Source organism: Pyxicephalus adspersus, chromosome 1 (genome assembly GCF_032062135.1).
Source record: "Pyxicephalus adspersus chromosome 1, UCB_Pads_2.0, whole genome shotgun sequence".
Taxonomy (NCBI): Eukaryota; Metazoa; Chordata; class Amphibia; order Anura; family Pyxicephalidae; genus Pyxicephalus; species Pyxicephalus adspersus.
Window position 1 is genome coordinate 45,909,031 of NC_092858.1, and position 24,804 is coordinate 45,933,834.

The following is a 24,804-nucleotide window of genomic DNA, read 5'->3' on the forward strand; positions in this document are numbered from 1 at the left end:
TGTAAAACTACCAGCAGTGGCCTGCAACATCATCAGAGTGATCAAGATTTCTCAGGATCACAACAGTGGGAATTGACGTCTACCCCTACACCATGAAAGCTAAAGGAAAGGTGGGTATAATATTTTTTTCTCTACAGATATTTTGTTAAAATACATCAAAAGGTTCATGTATGACAGTCAGTTGTTAGGTGAAGCCTCATAAAGTAAAGAACTCATAATGGGAAAGTTGCAGCAGCAGCAGAGAGTGCTGTCAATCAAGAAAACAATAGGGAGGACTAAGTGTGGCCAGGAAATAATTGACAAGTTACAGACTTTGGGAATCAACAATAAAAATGTGTAGTGCCATTCCCCCAACGACCTACCCACTTTAGTGTAGGGAAGCATAACCTACATGAAGGTGGCAACTCCGAATCAACGAGCATAATTGCCATACATTTGAATAAAGCTCTACTAGGTATAGAAAAAGTGTGATGAGATAAAAATCCAGCTGGGCACATGACTTTGGTGCCTACATGAGGATTACTGTCTGACCAAATTATATACCCTTATGTATTAGAGTGTTACCAGTGGTAATAGTAGTGGTAGTGTCTTCATAGACAGTTAAATTTAAAGTTCAATATTGTTTAAAAACTTCAGATGAAATGGCATCTAGGCAAAAAAGGAGCATCTCATTAGGATGAGTATAATCTAAATATTCACCAAACGATAAAGGTATAAATAGATAGGCAAGCCTAAACAATATGCTAGAAGTTAGCATCCTAAATAGTCTAGGAAAAAGAGATGATATCAATTTTCATCAACCTAAATGTTGTTATCAAGAGACAAAGTGGGTTCAAAAGGCCCAAAGGGCCCACGAAATAACAGAGTTTCTAAACATACGAAACCAAACAGATTTAGATTGTATAGTTTTCACACTGGAACCTTCATAAACAATACTTTCCAACATTAGGAACTTTTTGTGGTGTTCCATAACTCTCAGAGCACAGATTTTGCAGTACAATGCATTGCTTCTTATAAACTGCAAGCGATCAATACCCAGAACACACAGTAAACAAGATTATGCGTGCCCCTGCATAGGCTTTCATTATAAATGAGCACACTGGCATGTGACTGTGAAGAAATGATGTGATGTTTAGTGAAACTGAATCACTTTATCTTTCTCTTCTTTTATATTACTGCTTTGCCAATCCACTGTCAATCTAATTTGTTCTAGTACATAGTGACCTCAAATACATTCCTCAAACACAATTACACCAGAGTATCAGATCTATCAATTTAACATTTGACATGAATCTTTTCTATGATTTATGGGTCAGTGTACTACAAAAAATGTTCCTTGGCCATACATTACACAATGATGGTTTTATAATCCAGACAGGACAAACAAACCTAATACATTCTTTTCTTTTGCTGGCTGACTGAAAGTAATTGCAGATTCTGAGCTATTCAGAAATACTGAAGCATCCTGAAAAAGTTTTAAATTTGTAATTACTACACTAAATAGGGGCTTATCTCGGTAATTAAAACTCCATAGCTCTAATATACATGGCAAGTGATTCTTTATACCAAATTACTGATTGTAACATTTATAGATAATATGTTTATTTAACAAAGCAAACCTGAAAGCTGATTTGATGACTTGCTCAAAGATGATGCATAGTATTTACATTCTGATATTAATGCATAACTCCAACATCTTTGCAGCAAAGAATGGAAATAAGAGAAGCACTTATTTTTTGAACAAACATGGCAATTGTTTATGATAAATAAGATCAATAAATAAAAGTGTTTTAACAAACTTTTCAGTCACCACCAACAAGATGGCTGAAGACCAAAACATAGAAGTAGACCGGGTAAAAATGACAGTGCCCTTAAAGAAGCAAAGACAGGTGAGTGGCTTTAATTCAATTATTTCCAAATTGCTTATTCCCCTGGTTTTACTGCAGTGGCACGAAGGATTTAGATGGCCTCCTGTCCAAAAGTTACTTATCATAGTTATCAAATGAAGGAGTTTATATTGTAGCTATGGGACTGGAGATGAGACTCTGCAGGCATAACATATTGGCAGAGAACTTTTAATTACTTTCCAAAGTAAATAATTTTTCTAAGCTTAAGAAAAACATTTTGTATTAAAATCTTTTAGCCAATTATATAAAGATAAGGAAATCAAAAAATCATTCACTCTCATAGAACACTTATCTTTCTTAGATAAAATACAAAACTAGCTCATATTGTTCCAAAAGCGACTTTCTGTGTTGCTATGTTTCTATGTCATAGGGAAGGAATATAAATGTTGAAGGACTATAAATGACCAAATGTGTGTAACAATGACTGTTACAACCAGTCCTGTATTTTATAATTATATGCTAACATGCCCACCTGAAGTGGTTGCATTTTAGGCTGGTATAAATAATACTGAAATAGTACAATATAGGGTGTTCCTAGGGCTGTCTTATGGACACAGGTGAGGCTTCATTATATGCTACAAACATTCTTTCACTCATTAGAGATTCTTTCGCTCTCTATGTGAGCGCTGAACATATTTAAACACAATGGGCCCGATTTATTAAAGCTCCTGAAGGCTGGAGAGGATACACTTTCATCAGTAAAGCTGGTTGATCCAACAAACCTGGAATGGATCTGGTCCAGTATTCAAAACCTTTTTGCCAGCAAATAGCAAATGACTTTGTAGCAATCCATTCCAGGTTTGCTGGATCACCCAGCTTCACTGATGAAAGTGTATCCTCTCCAGCCTTTAAGAGCCTTATTAAATCGGCCTATTGTGTTTAAATATGTTCAGTGCTCACATAGAGAGGGACAAGGGTTAAAGACAATGAATCTTGACAAATCAAATGTTTTCTAATGCTTTAGAACTTTAAAATTTACTACAATATTTCTTGGAAACGGAAAGTGACTTTACTGAAATATAGTACAACTATCCACATACAGGTATGACAATGAGCCTGATGTATTAGAGCTCCGCAAGACTGGAGAAGATAGCTTATTACAGTAGAGACCTGGGCCATCCAACAAACCTGGAATGGATTTCTTGAAACCATCATGATATTATTTGGTGAATGTTTTCAATCCTGGATGAGATCTATTCCAGGTTTGCTGAATCTCCCATGCTCTCACAATCTATCTGATCCAGTCTTGCAGAGCTTTGATAAATCAGACCTAATATGTCAAACAAGGCCATGTGCAAATAAAGTGCAGGTTGTTAGGTGTGACACTTTCATATACTAGTCTCAGTATGTCTTTTTCATATGAGCATAACATGGTATATATATGAAGAATTAGTCTGTGCAATGACAATGTTTTACAGCCTGGGTGATGTTTCAGCAAAGACTGTATGTATGTACCCACAATTTCATTTGTGGTTAGAGTGTCTGTCAATTTATGAATTTCACTGTTTAAAGTGATGTAGTATAGTATTTAGAACAGGGGTTCCCAAACTTGGCTTGCAAGCTACTTTCAAAATGACCAAGTCAAAATGATCTACCAGCAATAAAAATGCTAAACATATATTTATTTATATATACCGAGTATGACACATGACTAGGGTAGCTCGTACCTTTGCCCCTTCAAGATTCCCCCCCATACCTACTTACACTCCTCCTTCTTGCCAGCCCTTCTCCTCCTTCCCCTTCAAATTCTTAACCTACAAAATTAAACACTACACATTCTGCATTTAAAGTGGCTGACAAGCAGCCGTTTATTAAACCAAAATAACATTTTAACAAATTCTTATAACTTATTATTATGCATAAATATAATAATTTAACAAACACTGATAACAACAAATAAAACACAAATAGACAACAATAGACAACAATATTAAACCACAATAAATAACCTTTGAAATAACAACCTTTATCCAATTAACTCCTTAAATAACCACCCTTACAAAATATAGCTTAACCATTTATTCACCCAGAACCGATTCTTAGTATAACCAATCTCTTTGTACCCAACAAACAACTGGGTTGCAGGTCCGGAAGGTAAAGTCCGCCACCACCACCACATCACCATAATCACCAAAACCGCCATACCATTCTGGTCCCTAAGCAGCACAGTACCACCTCAGGGGCCTCCCCTTTCACCACTTAAAGGGGGTCACCACCACCTTGGGTGCCCCCTAACCAAAACTGAACCAGCACTCTTACCTTCCACCAAACCTCAACCGCCTCCACACCCCTTATAACAAGGCGGGAGGGTGGGCAATTTCTTCTCTCAAAAATTATGCCTCACTTCCGTTCCACTCTCCTTTTACCCTGTCCTTACTCCTCCCTTCTACTTCCCACCCAAACTTCTCTCCTTTCCCTCCTCTGCCCTGTCATTGACCTTAACCCCTCCCCCCCTATCTTTTGTGTCTGTCCGAGCACGCCTGTCATGCAACCCTCCACATATTTCCCTGCTGCGGGCCTCTCTGTACACAGTTAAAGTACTGGGCCAAGTGACTGAAGCTAATGAGACATTGAATGGCAGAACATTGCACAGACATTGCACTACAAGACTATAGTGACAGGAAAGCTACATTTCACCTGTCATAGGAGAATGACGTGCTGCACAAGGAAAGGAACTACTAATCTGTACAAAGGTATCTCTGTAATTGAACCCTGACCCGAGCCTGAACTGACCTGGTTGCCAGCACTGCTCACCTCTCTGCCTCCCTCCCCACTCCCCACTGTTACACGAGCCTTGGACACAAAGTTCCTGGTGTTGTCTGAGGAAAGACTTCCCCAGCATCCCTATAGATGTACAGCAGGGCTGCTGGTAAACAACAAGAAGGGGTAAGGCAGGGCACCAGGATCGACTTGTGTTGCCCTTGCGATTGACCAGTATATTGCAATTGACGTGTTGGGCACCCCTGAATTAGAACATGTAATCTGCTATGTTATTATTAGTATGTCTAATTCCAATATATGTGATAAAATTGAGTGTTTTCTTAGTATGTTTGTCAGTCTTTGAATAATACTCAAAGTAACACATATTATTACTTTCATATTATGTAACCTGTATTGAGAAGTTAATTGAAAACACTAACATGTTACCTAATAGGAAGCAGTGTTTGATTCCCTGCTAAAGTTTAGCTGTATCAATTGTAAAATGGAACTACACCTAATATTTCTGGATAGTAAGTTTTCAACGTCTAGGCAAAAAGGGGAGCAAATTATAAAATGAAATGTTCTTTTGATGGCAAAAGGTTAAGGTTGAACATAGCAAAACTGATGTGGATGTTAGTAAAATGTGTGTTTGTAAAGAAATAGGTGAACATTATTTGAACTTTGAATTTTCTTTGAAGTTAGGTCAATTTTTTTTTTAGTTGGGTAAATGTTATTTGAAATTGGATGAACTTGATGTTTGATTCATTCCCCATGAAAGATGAATTTTTCACTTAGGGGAAATAAATGTTCATAGGATATTCAATTTATAGAAAATAGCCTTAGAACATCTATTAGGAAGAGAAAACCCCTAGAACATTCAATCCCTTAAGGGGAAGACTTTATTACAGTTTGATTCAATCATCAGTTGACTACCTTTCGAAAAAGAAAAAAACACCAATCAATCTGGAAGACCGAGGAAAGACTGTGAGTACAGGGTATCATGACCTCACCCCTTGAGTGCTGCTCCGTGTACAATGTATCAGAGTACAGAAGTTTGATGTAATAATGTCAGAGGCTTTCTGCATCATTCAGGACAATTTACCATGGGAAGTAGACAAAAGAGGAAAGAGAGCCAGCAGGTGACTGGCCTAATAAAAATGTAAACCATTGCAAAGAGTTAATGCCTCATTTTGTCTAGGACAGGGGTGTCCAAACTTTTTACAAAGAGGGCAAAATTTGGCAGACCCAGATTTGGCAGGGCCAGATTTGGTGAAAATGTGTGGGGGGCGACCATTCAGCAGTACTCAGGGTTAGTGTGGGTGTCCTGCACAGCACACACCCACCAGGGTGACGTGAGGGATTCCCTGTGCACAGAGTCCCGTGTTAGTGCGAGCTTTGTGCAGAGCATGTTCTTGCATTCATTGTGGGCGTGGTTCATGCGGGTCCTGCATAGCACATGCCCACTAATACGTAGAGGATTCCCTGTGCACACATGGGGACTCCCGTCCTGCCGATTATGCCCACCAGGTAGCGGGCCGATAATTGCAAGGCGGTTAATCAACTCTAATGAAATATAAATTAGCTTTTTTGTACGCGTGTATTTTATACTGTAGTCAACAGTGCTGGCGGGCTGCATATTATTGATTTTATGACAGAGGCTGCGGGACAGTGGAAATCTGAACATGTGCCGCAATTGGCCCCGGGCTGGACTTTGGTCCTTTCCCCCACCTAGCTAGACCAATCCCACATGGACATAGCAAAAGCCTCACTGCACCATCATTTGAATATCTGATGCCTAGAGTGCAGTGTTCTGATGCCTACAGTGCATGTTGATGAGCCTTGCATAGTATAAGATGATGCTGAAGTCTACCTACAATATGGTGCATCAGGCAGAGGAAGAGACCCATGGGAACTGCATGAGTAAGTTTTTTCTCCAAAAGAATCATCCACAAGACAGAATGACCTCTCTGCAGTTTGTAAGAAGAAAAATATTTTATCAGAGTTTACCTTTAAAGTACTGGGCCAAAATACGTCTAGTTGAGCAGGATAATAAAGATAGGGTAATGTACAAGGAAATTAGGGGTCACAAAGGAACTAAGCTTAGAAGAAAAGCAAATCAGATTTTCTGCATGTAAAAAAAAAACATTTTTTGTAATTCAGTGTGATAAAGTCTGCTTATAACAGCCTTTACAATCCATGCAACAAAATTGTTGTTGACCAGTGTTTTGAAATACTTCATGCACCTGAATCATGCATAGAAAAACATACTGGAAGTGGTATAGCATTATCCTAAAACTAACAGTATATGAAATGAATGTTTGTAAGCATCTCCTAACGCCATCTAGTGGTGAGAGTTTGAGTTGCTGAAAAAGAAGTGAATAGAAAGCATTTCGTTTTTAAGCAGTAGAATTTATTAACAACTTAAAAACATGCCAACTGATGTTTCATACTTATATTCAAATATAACATTTTAATTCTACAAATAGGGCGCTTCCTTCAAGTTCAGTCTGGTTATCTGGAATCATTCTACAAGGTTTATATTATTGGGGTCATCTATTTAAATCAGTAACAGAGGAACAAGTGTAATAACCTGATCATCTAGTTCACTATGGACAAAGGCTCCTCTTTCTATAGGACTATTTATAAAACAGGGAATCTGACATTCCCTCAAACATTTTCTCGTGGGAATCTTTCAGGTCCATGTATTTCAATTTCAGTAATTGATTCTTGCGAGAGGATGTTTGAGGGAATGTCAGATTCACCGTTTTATAAATAGAGCCATTAAAGCGGAACTAAAAACTTTAAAAAAAAAAGTCACTTACCTTTACTTCTGCAGATCCATCGATTTTCGCCCATCTTCTTTCTTCTTTTAGCTCGATCTCACACTGCGCAGGCCGAGATTGGGTGCAGTAGTCTCCTGTAAATGGGAAAAAAGGAGTGCTAATATCACCGTGCATAAGTGAGTTCAGCCAAAAAAAGTTCAGCCCCTTCTGCACATGCCCCATTTCAGACATGCGCAGGAGACCAGAAGTATAGTATGTGTATGTGTGACATGGGTATCCCAAGAGGCTCTGTGTTCCCATTATATCTTTACCATTGCTGTAAAAACAGAGGGGAGGGGCTTTACCATTTCTTTTTCTTTTTTTTTAAAACCTTCAAGTAATAAATATAAGAATATTTATATTATTTTGCAATTTTTCAGTTTGTACTCCCTTGGACTTGAATCAGAAAGTTACACTCTCTTAAACCAAACAAATGTAACCATTCAACACAGGCCCTAATGGTGTGGAAGGCTAGTCTATGCACCTCCTATATCATTTCTTCTGGTCAGGGGCCAAACACTACCGTTCCATTAGCCTAGGACAGGTCGTAACTGCTCAAATTGAAAGACACAGGTCATCACCAAAATATGCCAGAAACAAAAAAGCCCCATAGAGAATAAATGAGGGCATCAGTGTGCAGTTCAACACTGCAGACTGCCAGCTGCTGTAAGATGTGCAGATGCTTGTTCTTTTAGAACCAGCACTGTGGTCTAAGTCAGTGGTCCCCAACCTTTGGGATGCCATGGACCACTAAATGTACGAATTCTAGACGGCTCATGCGCGGGGAGCCGTGTGTCGCTTAAAGGGGAATAAACTTCTCCCAGAGTGACGTCATGATGCCAGAAACAGCTCACCCATCACAGGTCTGAGCCAGAGTCCAGAGACACAACCCTCCTACTGCCCCGAGCCTGCCATGCATATGGGAGACATGGTTTACGTCTCTAGCCGGTGCGCCTCCACAAGTGGGATCCTTCTCCTAACCCCGCTGGGGGGTGCACTGGCCAGAGCCGCAGACCACCAAAATTTTTCTGCGGACCACCGGTTGGAGACTGCTGGTCTTCATGCTCTCACAGCCCAGCTGTCAGACGGCTAGTGGGCTGTGAACCAGGGGTTGGGGACCCTTGGTGTAAGTGACCAAGCGAGGAGCTTCACAGGATCCTATTATTATTATGTTCGAAATGGGGGGAGAAAAAGAAAGATAGGGAGAGAGAGAAAAAGAGAGAAAAGGAGAAAGGCGGAGAGGGAGAGAGACTGAACAGTCTATATCTGCCAAAACAGTGCAGTTGGAAGATCTGAGCATACCCTTTAGTAGCTATGCCACTCTTAGCCACGGCATTGGTGGCCTATTCAGAAACCTGGCCCTGTGTATTACTATGCTTTCCTCCTCTACATTTTATCCTTAATTGGTATGCCAGGTTGGGATTTCATTTAACGTGGACTCATGCAGAGAACTTCTCATGCAGGAAGTAACCTACCTACATTATCATTTTTAAATTGCAAAGATGCATGTGTGTGGAATCATCAATTTCATTTCACCACTATGCTCCAGTAGTAACTGGGTAGGATCATATTTTGAGAATGCATCTGTGAACGAACAACACTTTGTTGCAAGGTGATGAATATAGCAATTTGTTGCCTTTCATCTGAGTGTTAAATTACTGTATATCACAAGGTCTTCTACAACATTTGCTGATATGTGTCGGTGACCTACCCATTCTAAAGGTATATTGGTTTTTATCAAACTTCTTTACCAAGCTGATATTAAGACAACAGTGAATGAGAATATCTGAGCACCCAAAACATTACAAGCAACAACCACTTTGCAAGAAATTGAGACATTCTTGTTTGGACATCCAATTAGTTTACTGAAGGAGTACTTATTAATAGAAGTTGGGAAGTATTAGGAGTATCATGGATTTGCTGTAATCTGAACCTGGCCTGGAATTGTTCCTTTCTGATGAACCTGATGCCTGCTGCTTGTGGACATTTTCCTGTGTGTGCTGGAACTCTTATTTCAGGAAGGAAGACAAATATTTCTAGGTGCTCCAACTTGAAGATGAATAGTGTTCACTAGGCGTCTTTAGGATATCCTGTGTCACAGGACATGCACTAAATATTGTTTATGCAAATGTTGAGATAACTGCTGCAACATCAAACATACTAAAATTATTTCACATGCCATGAATGCTATATTTAAAAGTGTATGTAAACAATATTTATGGACCAGTGCTCATTTTTGTTACAGAGTCCCCTAGTTAGGCTGAGGGAAGCCTTAGCCTCAACTAAAAGCATACTAATAATAAAAACACCCTGCTTTCTCAAAACCCTAAACTACAGTAGATATAGAAAGACAAAAGTTACAAAAGTTGAACCAGCTTGCTTTAAACTACAAAGTCTTGATGTCTAAATCTGATGTGAAATACTTTAGCATTACTCTCAGTAATTCAAAATATCTCCAAAGGCAATTGAATGCCCCCTGGATTAACAATATACACTGTAATGTATAATAAGTAATAAGACATTTGTATTTTGTGTATTTATAAATACATTCATTCCCTTTATATCAATTTACAGAGCTGGCTAAAACCATCTTCTCTAGGAAATTCAGTCCACAATTTCACAGTCTTCAAGAAGCCTTTTTGCGTGCTGAGGTCACCCGTTCATCGACCCCTGTGTTGTATATAATACCCTTACCCGTGTCCCTTCTCATATATAATACCCCTACCTGTGTCCCTTCTCATATGTAATACCCTTACCGGTTGTGTTACCGGATGCATCACGGAAGAAAAATGGTCCAATCAGCCCAGTGCTAACATTGCACACCAAACCACCAGCTTTGGAGAGTCTCGTTCATGCTTGAGAATTTCTGCTGGGTTTGATTTCATTTGTGTCGGTTAACCTGACCAGAGAGATGAAAGACTGGTCACTGAACCATTCATTTTCCAAGAGCTGAGGGTAATTTTGGTAATGGTGCAGGAGTGATCCACACGAGCATCATAATCTTCCACTTAAAGTTTTTGAAAAACCTGGGGTAACCTATGGGTAGAACTTTATCACTCTCCGTTAAGTTAAGTTAAGTTAAGGGAATGAACAAAAACTGCAAAGCCTAAATTGTCATATTCCCTTAACTTCAGAGACTGATAAAGCTCTACCCATAGGTTACCCCAGGTTTTTCAAAAACTTTAAGTGGAACATTATGATGCTCGTGTGGAAATGTGCGAATCATTACTTCATGGGAGATATGGCCATTTAGCTAGGCCAGACCAGGCCTACTTGGGGAATCTTTAGTCTGCTCTCAAAAAAACATTTTGGGACCTTATATAATTAAGGAGACCCCTCATTTCCTACCTAAGACAAATCCCTGAAACATTCATGCACTCTCTATACATCTCCTGAAGAAGCCTAATAGTGAAATGTGTTGGCACACAAGACTTTTTTTCAATACTTCTAAAATATTTGATGTTAAGCTAAATGTCTAGGAAAGGCCGGCCTACTACTATATAATGTACATACTTGAATAATTGTTATTTTCTATGAATACCTATTTACAATATATAACTTTATTTCCCGCAAAAAACACCGATCTTTCTGTATCAATCTTATTTGCTAAAATCAAGTCTGGCGGCTCTACCCAACACCCATGAGACGCAGGGTTAGAATAATTTCTTTACTATATAAATATATTAATATATCTTATATTTATTTGATGGTAGAAGTGGTGAAAATGGTAGGCAGACAATCTCTGAAATATAGACAAGCTTTAGAGTAGCACAAATTGTCAAATATACAAATAAGACATCAAAATTTTCACATTTTTATTTGTTTACAGATAGTCCCCAAGTTAAGGATATCCGACATACGGACAACACCTAGATATGAACGAGGCTTCCCTGCTCATTCGTGTGCAGGACAAAGGCTTGATGGGGGGGCGATTTGCATGGCTTGCAGAAGAAATCTTTTGCTAAACACAGCTGAGATTGTGGGTAAGCTCTTCTGCAAACCCTTGTAACTCAATAATGACCAAAACAAACTCTGCAGTTGTTTCTTTTTGCATATCAAAGCACAGCTTGCTCCAGAAGTTAATAAATGTCTAGGCTCCATAAAGTTTTTTGTTTTTGATTAACTCACAGTGAGGATTTTATACAGTAACTGACACCACGCTGCCTAATAATATGTTAAGACAAACATCTGTCCTAATTGCGTTTTTTAAAGTCATGTACCTGTTCCGACTTACATACAAATTCAACTTAAAGCGTACCTAAACTCAGAAATTTCACTTTACATAAAAGGGTAGACCACCCTTTTATGTAAAGTAAAAATTCTGTTTTTTTTTTTTAAATCCAACACCCTTTTTATTAACAAAAAGGGTGCATCACTGCCTCCTAATTCTCAATCGCCTAGGTGAATGAGAATGAATGAGAGCGCAAAGCCCCCCGGCATACCTTTGCCACGCATCCCGGGAGGCTCTTGGGTGCTCCTTCTGCGAATGCCCGAGCATCTCAGGTATGTGCAGAAGGAGCCTTTTTGTGAAAAAAGAAAAATTTTCCAATCTAAGGCAAGCACAGTGAGATCCACAAGTTCTTGTTACATCCTATGTCACCCAATCTTGCTCCTGGGTGGGGTGACGTAGGAAGAAGAGGAGAAGATGGCGCTGCCTGGCTTGCTGGCTCGGGGACGGTTGCCGGGACGACATGGGACCCGACGGAAGACACCTCCAGATGAAAGGTAAGTGTATTTTTGTTTTCAGTTTAGTTCCTCTTTAAGAACAAACCTACAGTAATACAATCTCATACCGTATATAACCTGGGGACTACCTGTATTTAACCACCTTGCCGGTATGCTTAACCGATATGGTTAACCCCGTAATTTTGTCACATCCTTACCTCCATGGTCCCGCTGTGCACATCCAGCGGGACCATGGAGGTAAGGATTCCAGCGATGATATCTACTAGAACCCTATTCGGACATATTTCTGTAAGTTACAGGTCTACAATTTAAAAAAAAAAATTCATGAAAACCTGTGACGCTTTTGGTACAGAAATCTAGAAATCAGTGTAACGCTCAGGTGGTTAAGAACAAACCTACAGTAATACAATCTCATATATAACCTGGGGACTACCTGTATTTAAATAGTAGGCTGTGTTTATTTTTGCAGCATGCAAAGTAATAGTGTGTTCAGTAGAAATAATTGTGTGTTTATTTTTTCATTATTATATATTCATTATTATATATTTTTGTGTGTGTTTCTTTAAAGAGCAGCACTGTAAACCATACTGGGGCACAGAGGAAGAATGACACTGAGAAAGTAACAGCAACCTCTGTCACCACAGCTGAGTAAGGTACAGTCGTGAGGTACAGACCCAGACTCCTCCTACCAATGCGGAACTGCCAGGCGGTGGGAGGGGCTGAACGTGTGACGTAGAAGTCAGCATGAGAGGTTGTCCGCCCTGCTGATCGCAACATCCACAGGGAGTAATAAAAAACACAGATGCCACAGAATGACAGGGGTGAAATATATTGAGGGGTATATTTGTAACCGATTCACATAGCGACATGTAAAAGTGCCTATGTATTCATTCTGTGTGAATGAAGCAACATTTGCCCAGTAGGTTAAGGCACACATAAAAATCATTGCAAACGTTGCCAACTGGCCCTGAGTTGGGTGTAAACTTTGTAGTTGTGTGAATGTAACAAAATCAAATAATTACAATGCGTCAGTACAGGTAGTCCCCGGGTTACATATGAGGTAGGTACTGTAGGTTTGTCTTTAAGTTGAATTTGTATGTAAGTCGGAACAGGTACATTTTTTTAATAAATGCAATTAGGACAGATGTTTGTCTCAACATATTATTGGCAGCATGGTATCAGTTACTGTATAAAATCCTCACTGTGAGTTAATCACAAACAAAGCAAAAAAAAAACTTTATGGACCCCAGACATTCATTAACTTCTGGAGCAAGCTTTGCTTTGATATGCAAAAAGAAACACTGCAGAGTTTGTCTTGGTCATTAAAGAGTTACAAGAGGCTGCAGAACAGCTCAGTCCTTAAGATCACCCACAACCTCAGCTGTGTTTAGCAAAAGATTTCTTCTTAAAAATGGGAGACAAATTTTTCACTAAGTGTATTCTCAGTTGAAGTTTATTTTTGTTTTTTCTTACAGTGCAGGGAAGGGTTAAAATTCCTTCTGGTGTTATCTTCATTTATTCATTATCTATGAAAGTGACTGTGGCTTCTCTTACCCCTCTATAAAGATGGATAAGATTGGTTTATGTACCATCAGGAGAATAGGTTAGGCTTGTTTTCTTCTACCTTGAGGAAGTTAATACCCCAGAGAAGGCAGGAAGTCAGTGAGTTTCAAAAATGTTATTAAAAGTATTTCTAAAGTATTTAGAACTTGGGAATGAACTTTTCCTGGGTCCGAGTTTATGGCAAGGTATTACTATATATTTATGGGTTATCCATCCCTGGTCTTTCTACATGTTGGTAAAATTTCTATAATGGGTTATAAAGTGTTTTTTTGCCATTTTTTTTTTACTTTCACTTCTTCTGCTTCTAGAGTAGGTAGATGGTAGGTAGGGCTTCGGTGTCAGGGGTAATCTATGGCTGTGCTTTCGGAATTCCCTCTTTCCCGCTGGATACCAGACGTTTATATCTGCCAGCATTGATTAGAGGGGTGCTTGGCACAGTTGCCTGATCTCTATATCTGGACATCCTTAGTAGGTTGTCTAAATTTTTTTTTCCTCTCACTTTGACGAGTAAACAGATAGCAATACTTTTGTTACTCTTATCCTCCAATGTTATTTGTCCCTGCTTTCTAGTGTGAACGTAGGAATTACCATTCACCTGCTTCTAGTGTATTAAAATTAGCTGACCCCATATTACTGAAACATATTGGTAACTTTAATTTGTTTTTGCCTAACTAGGCCTTGAAATGATATATTTAATTGTTCTAAGAATATTACCATCCTCATTAGATATGTAGTGTTCTAAATAGTGAATTAGTCGGTAACCAGATAATGAGACAGGAAAGCTTTATATGGAGCCAACTAAAAAGATCTAAATGTACCTTTTGCAATTTTTCCTGAAGAAATTAATGCAGGAGTACTTTGATTCTAGAATCGTTCATGCATCATGCAGTCTTTTCTCGTTGGAAAGGATCGTGAAAGATCCTTTCCAACGAGAAAAATTGCAGGTGTGTACGCAGCTTTACCCCTCTATAAAGATGGATAAGATTGGTTTATGTACCATCAGGAGAATAGGTTAGGCTTGTTTTCTTCTACCTTGAGGAAGTTGATACCCCAGAGAAGGCAGGAAGTCAGTGAGTTTCAAAAATGTTATTAAAAGTATTTCTAAAGTATTTAGAACTTGGGAATGAACTTTCCCCGGGTCCGAGTTTATGGCAAGGTATTACTATATATTATGGGTTATCCATCCCTGGTCTTTCTACATGTTGGTAAAATTTCTATAATGGGTTATAAAGTGTTTTTTTGCCATTTTTTTTTAGTAGGTAGATGGTAGGTAGGGCTTCGATGTCAGGGGTAATCTATGGCTGTGCTTTCGGAATTCCCTCTTTCCCGCTGGATACCAGACGTTTATATCTGCCAGCATTGGTTAGAGGGGTGCTTGGCACAGTTGCCTGATCTCTATATCTGGACATCCTTAGTAGGTTGTCTAAATTTTTTTTCCTCTTACTTTGACAAGTAAACAGATAGCAATACTTTTGTTACTCTTATCCTCCAATGTTATTTGTCCCTGCTTTCTAGTGTGAACGTAGGAATTACCATTCATCTCCTTTTAGTGTATTAAAATTAGCTGACCCCATATTACTGAAACATATTGGTAACTTTAATTTGTAACTAGGCCTTGAAATGATATATTTAATTGTTCTAAGAATATTACCATCCTCATTAGATATGTAGTGTTTCAAATAGTGAATTAGTCGGTAACCAGATAATGAGCCAGGAAAGCTTTATATGGAGCCAACTAAAAAGATCTAAATGTACCTTTTGCAATTTTTCCTGAAGAAATTAATGCAGGAGTACTTTGATTCTAGATAGGCAGGTGTTTTTTCCCCAAATGGAAGCTCTCTAGCACTTCATAGATTTAAGGCCACATTTCCAGTGATGCCTTCCAAAATATTGGAGTGACATTCTGTCTGTTAGTTCCTGGCAGGCTGCTAGGACATCACTTTTTATATGGGTCCCACCCGGGAGGGAAGGACTCGGTATGTTGTCATTAACTGGTTGTACTAATGTACTCAGTCATTACGTGGTTAAGATAGGTAATTTTTATATATGACTCAAAAACTTTTTACCTATAGATTTTTTTTGTTATGGCCTTGTTAACCTCATAATACAGTTGCATACGTTTTTTTCTTTACAGATTCTTTTTACACTTTATGGTTTTATTGCCTTCCCCCAGAAGGATCCATGATGGGTGATATTGGTCTCTACAGTTTTAGGGGAATCCGCTTCTGGGATCCAGTAGACAGTACTGTAGACAAGTCCTTTGCTTTCTTGACTGGAGATTAGCTTTAAATGACTAAACATGTGAAGAGCAATTTAAAATGTGTCCAGGCAAAACAGAACTTCCTTTTTTGTCTTCTCAAAGCAAAACTAAGCCCGTGGGTTTGGGTGACCTTTTGCAATAATCAGAAAATGTATACGGCATATTTGGCAATTATGAGGCACACCTACCTTTTTCTTACACTCTCCAGTGATAAGTCCTGGATCCTGTCACTGCTGCAACCCCTGCAGCTGCCATCTTCCGTGCCGACTCCTTCAGGTCCATCATGTTTCTCTTTGGCCTTTGGCAAGTGGGAATTCATCTAACTCCTGAGCATGGGCAGAAGTTAAATTGTCATCTAGGGCTATTCTTGGCAGTGTAGTGAATAGAGCTGGGCTGTAAACTGCATTTTTCATGCGGTGTAAACAAGGAACTAAAAGCCACCAGGGGTTGGGGGAAATGTTTTTCTGGCAAATGAGACTTTGCATGTCTTTTCTGCCAAAAAAACTCTACCTTCTGTTGACTTTTTGTATTTCAGTTTACTTTTGCTTAAAGTGTGAGATTTTACTGTGGTGATTGTAGGAATTGTTTGCACATAATTTTCCACAGAAATGTGAGAGTAAATAAGGATTATAAGCACAGAAATTTGATTTAGCCCTGTTTGTAACAACTTATCTGCTTTCTTGTCATTTCAGAGAAGTTTTAGATTCCATCCATACTGACAATGGTAGATGTGGGAAAATGGCCAATCTTTGCACTTTGCCGTCAAGAAGACCTGAAATCCATCCAACAGGCCTGTGTGTTTGGTTCTGGAAATGAGGTCTTGTACATCACGAAAAATGATGAGGTAAATGTATATATGTATGTAAGATCCCTATTTAATGTACAGCGCTGCGTAATATGTTGGCGCTATATAAATCCTGTTTATTAATAATAATATTAATAATAATAATCAACGTTCCTTCTTTATTGGTGACCTGGCTTTCATGTTTTGTCAGCTATTTCCCCATCTATGACATCATTAATGGGGATATTTAACTGATAAACATATAAAATGTTAAATATAACCATACAGAAATAATGACTTATTGACATTATTTTTTATTTATTCCATTTAGATGATATTTCCTTCTGCAGTTTTTTGAGATGCAGTTTTTGAGATGCTTCATGCAGAATCTGAGGGCAGTATGCCACTTGACCTGCTAACAGAGACTTCCCGTCTCTGCAGCAAACACTAACTAATGCCTGGTAAAATTAACAAAAGATCAACCAACCTTAGCCCAACGCTGCATACATAAGCGGCCGACAACCAGTGGTCAACAAGAAAATTATGGTGGTCCGCAGCTATGGCCAGTGCGTCCCCCCAGGAGAAGGACCCTGCTGGGGGGGAGCACCGTCCAGAGCCGCTGATCATGTCTACCTTATAGACATGACACTTGCGCGGTCCGGAGTCAGTGTAATTAGTGGTCCGTGACGTCCAAAAGGTTGGCAACCACTGAGTTAGATAATTGTCGCCTGAGACACTATGTACAGTGGTGTCAGCAAGGAAAGCCGATGGAATAGTAACATGGTTGTGCTGTTGGGCTGTATGTTCGTATATATCTGTTTGAGGACTGAAGGACATGAAACTGATCACTGATTTATATTGAAAATTGAAAGAGATTACTCACTAATTAGCTAAACGGGATTTGAATATACCGCCATAACCACCTCCTTCCTTGCAACAATTTTAAATAAGAAGGCTGCTGGAAGAACAAACATCAGACTTCTCCTCTCCTTCCTCCTGAAGAAGTGAATTTTTTCCACAAACTGTATCGAGAAGTAATTCAGAATTTAAACCCTTTGGGGGTATTCTGTAAGGAGAGGTCATTATATACGCCCACGATTTTATTGTGTTTTATGTATTTGAAATGATGTTTGTTTTTAATGTTTATTAATATTTAAAATTTGGTTATTTCTGTAATATACTAATGGTACTGGCTTTAAAAGTCCCGCTTAAAATTGATGTCTTTCATCGCATGTCTTTTCCCATGAATGTTAGGGATGTGGCCTGTTTAAGATAAAGAAATGTATATAGGTGGATGTTTCTTTCAATTATAAGAAAACCAATCGCAAGTCTGAATTCCTTTACCTCTCTTCCTGGTTCTGTCCAGTGATTCAACAAGAATCAAATCCAGCATAATAATATGACAGCCAGACATCCAGCCTTTTTGTAAAGGAATTTCAATAATGAAGCCTGTATCTTTCTTTTATGGCCTGAAGACTAGTGTTTTTTTAGGTTAATTAGATTAGGGAAATAGATGGGTACCATTATTATTTTTTTTAATACACAGAATGCCCTTTACTGGGGAAAATTATCAACAGTAGATAAACAGTGTATTATATAGGATTTGGCTCAGATTGTATGCTGTTGTATGATTGCAGGTATTTGTGATGGGGACAAACAGCAGTGGCTGTCTAGGAACTGGAGATGCTCAGAGTACAATTGAACCGAGGTGTCTGCACATGCTCTCTGGAAAGAAGATAGTCAGCCTCAGCTGTGGAAGTGGGCCACATGTAGTCGTTGTTACTTCTGGTATGTAGAACAAATGCAATGCACCGGGTCATATTTACAAGTCCTGCTAACTACTTTAAAGGAGGGGCAGGGTAGCCTTGGGTCTGCCTACTTGAATGCTATTGATTTTCAAAGACATTCAAAGCTTTATGGGTAAATGTCTACTTTTACTTTTAATATTTTCTTCTGTGCTCCCCTAATCTATAATTTTAGCAAGCTGTGCTTTGATATGCAAAAAGAAACAGCTGCAGACTTTGTCTTGGTCATTAAATAGATACAAGATGTTACAGATCAGCTCCACTCTTAAGCTGTGTACACACTTGCAATAATTATTGTTGGGAACGAACGAATAACGACCGATAGTCCGATAATCGTTAATAAAAACAGTGCACAACGACTGACAAATGACGCCAACGAATGAGAATTGTCGCTGGATATACCGTCCTGGCGGATCTGATTGAGTGACGATTGTTCACTATCTATTGTTTGTATGGTGGTTCAGTGATCGTGGATGTTTCTGCAGTACACTTTCTCCTGTACATGTCGTGTCCTGCATCTTTCAAACGATCGTATCCAGCGTGTGTACACTATTAGTGGAATATATTTGAACAATCGTATTGTTACAGCATGTACAGAATTGTGCACAATATGATCGTTCATAATATTCCTTAGTCATTCGTTTTCTAACGATAGTTATTGCAAGTGTGTACCTAGCTTTAAGATCACCCACAACCTTAGCTGTGTTTAGCAAAAGACTTCTTCTGCAAGTTATGCAAACCGCCCCCTCCCCCTTTCAAGCCTCTGTTCTGCACACGAGGGAGGAGGGAAGCCCCGTTCATATCAGGCAGTCATCCGTATGTCGGATGTCCTTAACTCGGGGACTATCTGTACTGTAAAAGTGGATTTTCTGGAGAAATTATGTATGATGCCGCTGTGTTATTGCACTTTTTTATTTATTTATTTTTCTTTGTAGATGGAGAAGTATATAGCTGGGGTCATAATGCATACAGCCAGCTAGGCAATGGATCCACAAATCAAGCGTTAACTCCATCTCAAGTATCAACTAACTTTGTAAATAAGAAAGTTGTAAGTGTAGCTTGTGGCTCCCACCATTCAATGGTAACTACTTCTGATGGAGAGGTAAGCAAAAGTCTGTGAAGTCTAACCTAAACTTTGTACACATGAATGTCTAGAGTAAGTGTTTACTTTGCATCCAGTGTGCAACAAGTTCTTAGTTACAACTGCAAGCTGTTAATAAAACAGTTCAAGTTGTGGATTATAAGTACAATCTACTGTCTTTAGTTTTGCTTCAGTAAAATGAATTCATGTGGGTTACTGTGACTCCACTAGATGGAACTTTCATTTATTGGATGCATTAAAGTATAACTGCAGTCAAGTATACATTGCTGTCTGTGTTTCATTAGGGGGGATTTATGCTATTTGACCTGATTCAAAATATCACCATGAATGACAGTAAAAGAAAATCCAAACTTTCGAGTTCTTACCAGAACAACAATGGAAGTGAAATGGTCCTGTGGGAATACCTTTTCCCTGACACTTTACAGAAAATTTCCTCTCATTGCAAATCATTGGAAAATTATATTTTCACTCCCTGTTGAGTCTAAAGTACAGGTAGTGAGGAAAAATATACCTAATAAGACAAAGAAAAACAGACCATAGTTATAACCTTTCTCTGTAATACCCTAATAGGGCCTTTAGGGCACCATCGTCATGGTATTGTTTTATTGCAATCTGCAGATTAAAAGAATATTGAAAAATCTAATTGTGAGTTGTAGGTATTGTGATTTACATGTATTGTAGCAGTAGACTTGTAGATTTGTGTTTATTACATGCAGAAACATTCTCTTTTTCAGTTTTGTTTGTCTTGGTATCATGGTATTTAATGATGCAGCTCTTTTATCCATAAAGGATCAAAGAAATTGTTTACTGAATAAATGTTGTTGGTATTATTATTATTATTATTATTATTTTTACACAGTATTTATATAGCACCAAACTGTATGCAGATTGTGCCCTGACCGAGATTTGAACCTGGGACCTAGTGCTGCAAAGGACTGATAACTTCTATGACACCGTACTGAAATTGAGTTGTTCTTTTTCCACAGGTATATGCTTGGGGATACAATAATTCTGGACAAGTTGGTTCTGGCTCTACTGCTAACCAGCCTATTCCAAGAAGAGTTACTAGCTGCCTACAGAATAAGTTTGTAGTTGGCATTGCTTGTGGACAGATGAGCTCTATGGCTATTGTGGACAATGGAGAGGTGAGACGTGTGCAATTGTACTTGAGCAAATGTGCTCCTGTGATGTCTTTGGTTCACTTTACTGAGACCATACCATAATACTATTTTATAGGTAGCAAATCATTTATACTTGGGTTATCCATGTACATTAAAATATCTTCTCCCAAAAAGCTTGCTTCACAAGGCAAGTCCACCAAATGTGTAAATGTAGGCCTAGAGTTTTGCAACCTTGGAAACAGACTGAGAAAGATCCTGTACAATTTTTTCTAGTCCAGAGGTAACAAGATACCAGTGGGGGAGAAGAGTGTAGTTCGCTTCAATGGCAGTAACACCAGTGAAGGCAATTTAAACTTGCTCCCAGTCCTCCAACAAATCATAGGTCCATTGCTGAGCACACGAGGGTAAGGCATCTGTACAAGCAGACATAATTATTATGTCTCATCACTTAACTTATTACTCTTCAGCCAGTTTTTAAAGTTCCAAAAACTAATTCTTGCATAACGATCAAGTCCGTATAACAGGACTACAAGCACCAGCTTTCCATATCATAAAGACTTTTTACAATAAGATACACCTTTTACTATACCTTAAAGGTACAGAACCCCAAACAATGTTAAATGATAGATTTTTTTCCCCTGTTTTATCCCTCTGACAGAATTGCTGGTGCTTATCACTCACCAGTAGTTGCATATTCACTGGAAAGTTGAAACTATCCTAAGACCTCATTTGTAGTTTGCTGAATATTACTGCATGCTTCACAAAACCTGTTACTGGTATTTGCAGTTCCCCAGCAACAAAGCTAAAGGCAGGTTCATATTGCATATAAAAGTGCATCACCCCCCAGGTTACCTAAGCACGGTGACACTGGTTTTCCTGAAATTCACACATTTAATTGACATCAAAACAGGAACAAAGGGAATTCTTCCAATGGATACACTTTATCTTGTGACAACTGTCTAAGAAAAGGTTTCTCTCACATTGGAAATATATTCTCATTTCCCATTGCATCTACAGAACAGAAAATGAATTTAAACCTCCTTTATTGAACACAGATGGCAAAATGGCAAAACACTGATAGTGTTTTACCCTTACTTAAAATACAATAAAGTCCTGCACCTAACTCAACTTTATGCTTATTTGATACATGGCCTACTGTGGTGAACGAGTGCCCCCTAGTGGATGAAGACTTTAACAGTATTTTTAGTATAGTATTCAATATGATCTTTTCTCTAGTAAAGCATTTTATTCCTGGTATGACATAACATTTATAATTCAGATTTCAGAGCAAATATTGCAGTCTGATTTATTAGGTGTTGTGAGATATTGAGACTGCTTGTCTTAGGGAACATATCCTGTAGATGGGTGTTTAGATATGTTGAGAATTAAAAGCAGTATCCCTTTTGCTTTTTGCATTTGTAAATGGCATTCTATGATAAAGGGGTACAGGTGTATTAAGTGAAGTATAATACAGTAATCAATGTGCTGTGTATGTTTGCTCTTGTTAGTATGTCTGATAGATTATGATTACTTTTAGTTCTTTGTAATGTGTATGAGAAATTAGTGATTGTGTGCGGTAATAAGTAACATCAGTTGTCATCTAAAGTTGTTTAATTAGCATGTTCTCTACAATGATAGAATAATAGCATGTGTATTTTCAATTGCAGGTATTACCAATATTACAATATAATGTTCTTTGGTTTTGTTTAGAGCTGGGAAGATTAGTAGTTTATAATTTTCTGTCTGCACCCCAGGATAGAAATCTTTACTTCCTGTCCTCAAGACCTTACAATTCAAAGTCAACAAAATGTTATCCAAGAGAGTTGACCCTAGAATAGGTGTTCTCATTGTAGGATTTTCCTCTTGCTATGGTGACAAATTAAAATGTTAGCTTTCCCCTTACTGCTTGGTGACAGTGGTTATGTAAATAGGTGAATCTTCTTAGCAGGAACACACAATACAAATGTGTTGCCATTACATTCACCTAAAAATAACCTCTTTTTATGAGGAATGGTGCATTGTTCATGTGGTCATTTACTGCTGTCCCTCCTCTCAGGTCCTGCTGTAATGTCTGGTGCTTTGGTCTCCCAGTGGTTTCCTAAGAGGAGTTCAAATAAGCACACTCAGTAAGTGCATCCAGGCAGTTCAGTTCACATCCAAAGTTACATTTAAATAACAGAACTGAAAGTAAGGAGAATTTTCCCTTTTGAATTTTGTCAGTGAAGCTGGGCGATCCACCAAACCTGAAACTTGGTCCAGGATTGTAAACATTTACTAACAAATAGCAATAGACTTTTAGGAAATGCATACCAGGTTTGCTGAATCACCCAGGTTTACTGATGAAATTGTATCCTCTCCAGCATTGGAGAGCTTTAATAAATCAGACCCTCTATCTGAGATGGTTCAATAAGAAAAAAACAGTACATGCTCCTTTAGTAGTTTATGCTTCCTGTATGTTTGCAAGTCCGAAAGCACTTCCAGTAAGCTAGTCTTTGATGTAGCCATGTAGATCTGGACAAAGCCAATGGCTTCTATGTGCCATGGAAATCAAAAGGATGGGGACTTCAAAATGTTTTTCAGAGTAAGTTTAATATCCATGATATTTACTTTGTGATTTTTCTCCAAATCTAAACCCTCCTAAACAGTACAATTGCTTTCATTGCAATCTTCAATGAGTAATTCCTATTATTAGACCATATACATATTTTAAAGAAACAGGTTGTAGAAATAAGGTGTATTTTTGTAAAAGTTAAAAGAAGTATGTCAGCAGGCGCACAAAAGTTAGCATGTTCCTGACAATTCATTATTATAAAAAAGTGTGCCATATTTTCTTAGTCTCCTGTTGACAAGATGAATCGCATTGTTTTTGGCTGCAAAGCAGTAGCAAGGCATAGCAATCAGCATGGTTTCTGGGTCACCAAGAATACTGTTTTCTTCTAGTTAGTCTCCACATGATACTTCCTAACAGAGAAAAACACCATGAGATGAAAAAAGACTTATTGATACCATCAGTCTAATAACACTGGAGAACAATTTTTTGTTGACTTCAATTTTTAAGCTTATTTATACTAAAATAGGTATGCTGATTCTGACAGTTAGTTAGTTTTCTTCTATCACGTCAGGTTTTTTCTCTACCGCTTATATTATTGCAATTCCTGTAGCTTGGATTTGTAAAGGCTAATCATTTACACGCAAGACAGTGTGGTCAGAGGTTGTGCGCTGCTCTATGTAGTAGTGAATAAGCAAAATTTATTTTTCTACTTACACACATATTTCCTTCCTTTCAGATCATGTCTGGCTAAGTGCCTAAACAACCCTGATTCATTTTGTTATATCTGTGGCAGTTTCACCATTCCCAGTCAAAGGGCAAACATCAGCACATTTGTGTAGCAAGCCTAAGCCTTGGTGATCAAGATAAGTCCTAGGCCCCTCATAAGTTGTGCAAACACTGGGTTTACGGATGTGGACAAAAGGAACACGTGATAAGATGCCATTTGTTATACCTATGATTAGGCGAGAGCCCGGAGATCATTTCAGTGACTGTTACTTTTGTATAGTGAAAACTTCAGGATATAACCAGAAAAATAAATGTAACATATAGTATCCTAGTCTACCATCAGCTATACGCCCAGTGGCTCATTCAGATGAATCCCAGTGCTGGTTTTCATTACACTACCCTCTCTTGAAGAACATGATTATGGTGATGAACTAGGCGACAACAATGATGAAGAGTTTGAAATTGAAAAGGACTCTGTTCGTAAGGGATTTGATCAGCATGAATTGAGTGATTTGGGACTATCAAAGAAATCTTCAGAACTCCTAGCGTCAAGACTGCGAGAGAAAAACGTACTTGAAAAAGGAATGAAGGTATCGTACTTTCGAACCAGAGAAATTGCATTTCTGCAGTACTTTGGAACTGACATTGACTTTGTGTATTGCCATAACATACCTGTTTTAATGGAGGAATTGGGAATTCCAATCTACACCTCAACTGAATAGTGACTATTCATCGATAGCTCAAAGCGGAGCTTAAAGAGTGTCCTCCTTCACAATG

The 24,804-nt window shown here is 38.4% G+C and overlaps 1 protein-coding gene across 4 annotated transcripts in view; it reads left to right on the plus strand.

The window, feature by feature from the left end:
* RCBTB2 (RCC1 and BTB domain containing protein 2) overlaps positions 1-24,804 on the plus strand; it is a 45,779-nt gene continuing 20,975 nt past the window's right edge. For all 4 annotated transcript variants that reach the window (XM_072409757.1, XM_072409739.1, XM_072409765.1 and 1 more), the window contains exons 1-6: positions 1-110; positions 1,807-1,889; positions 16,631-16,782; positions 18,360-18,510; positions 19,463-19,629; positions 20,616-20,774. In XM_072409757.1, the coding sequence (XP_072265858.1) occupies positions 16,660-16,782; positions 18,360-18,510; positions 19,463-19,629; positions 20,616-20,774 (600 nt within the window). In that variant the 5' untranslated portion in view covers positions 1-110; positions 1,807-1,889; positions 16,631-16,659. The remainder of the gene's footprint in view (positions 111-1,806; positions 1,890-16,630; positions 16,783-18,359; positions 18,511-19,462; positions 19,630-20,615; positions 20,775-24,804) is intronic.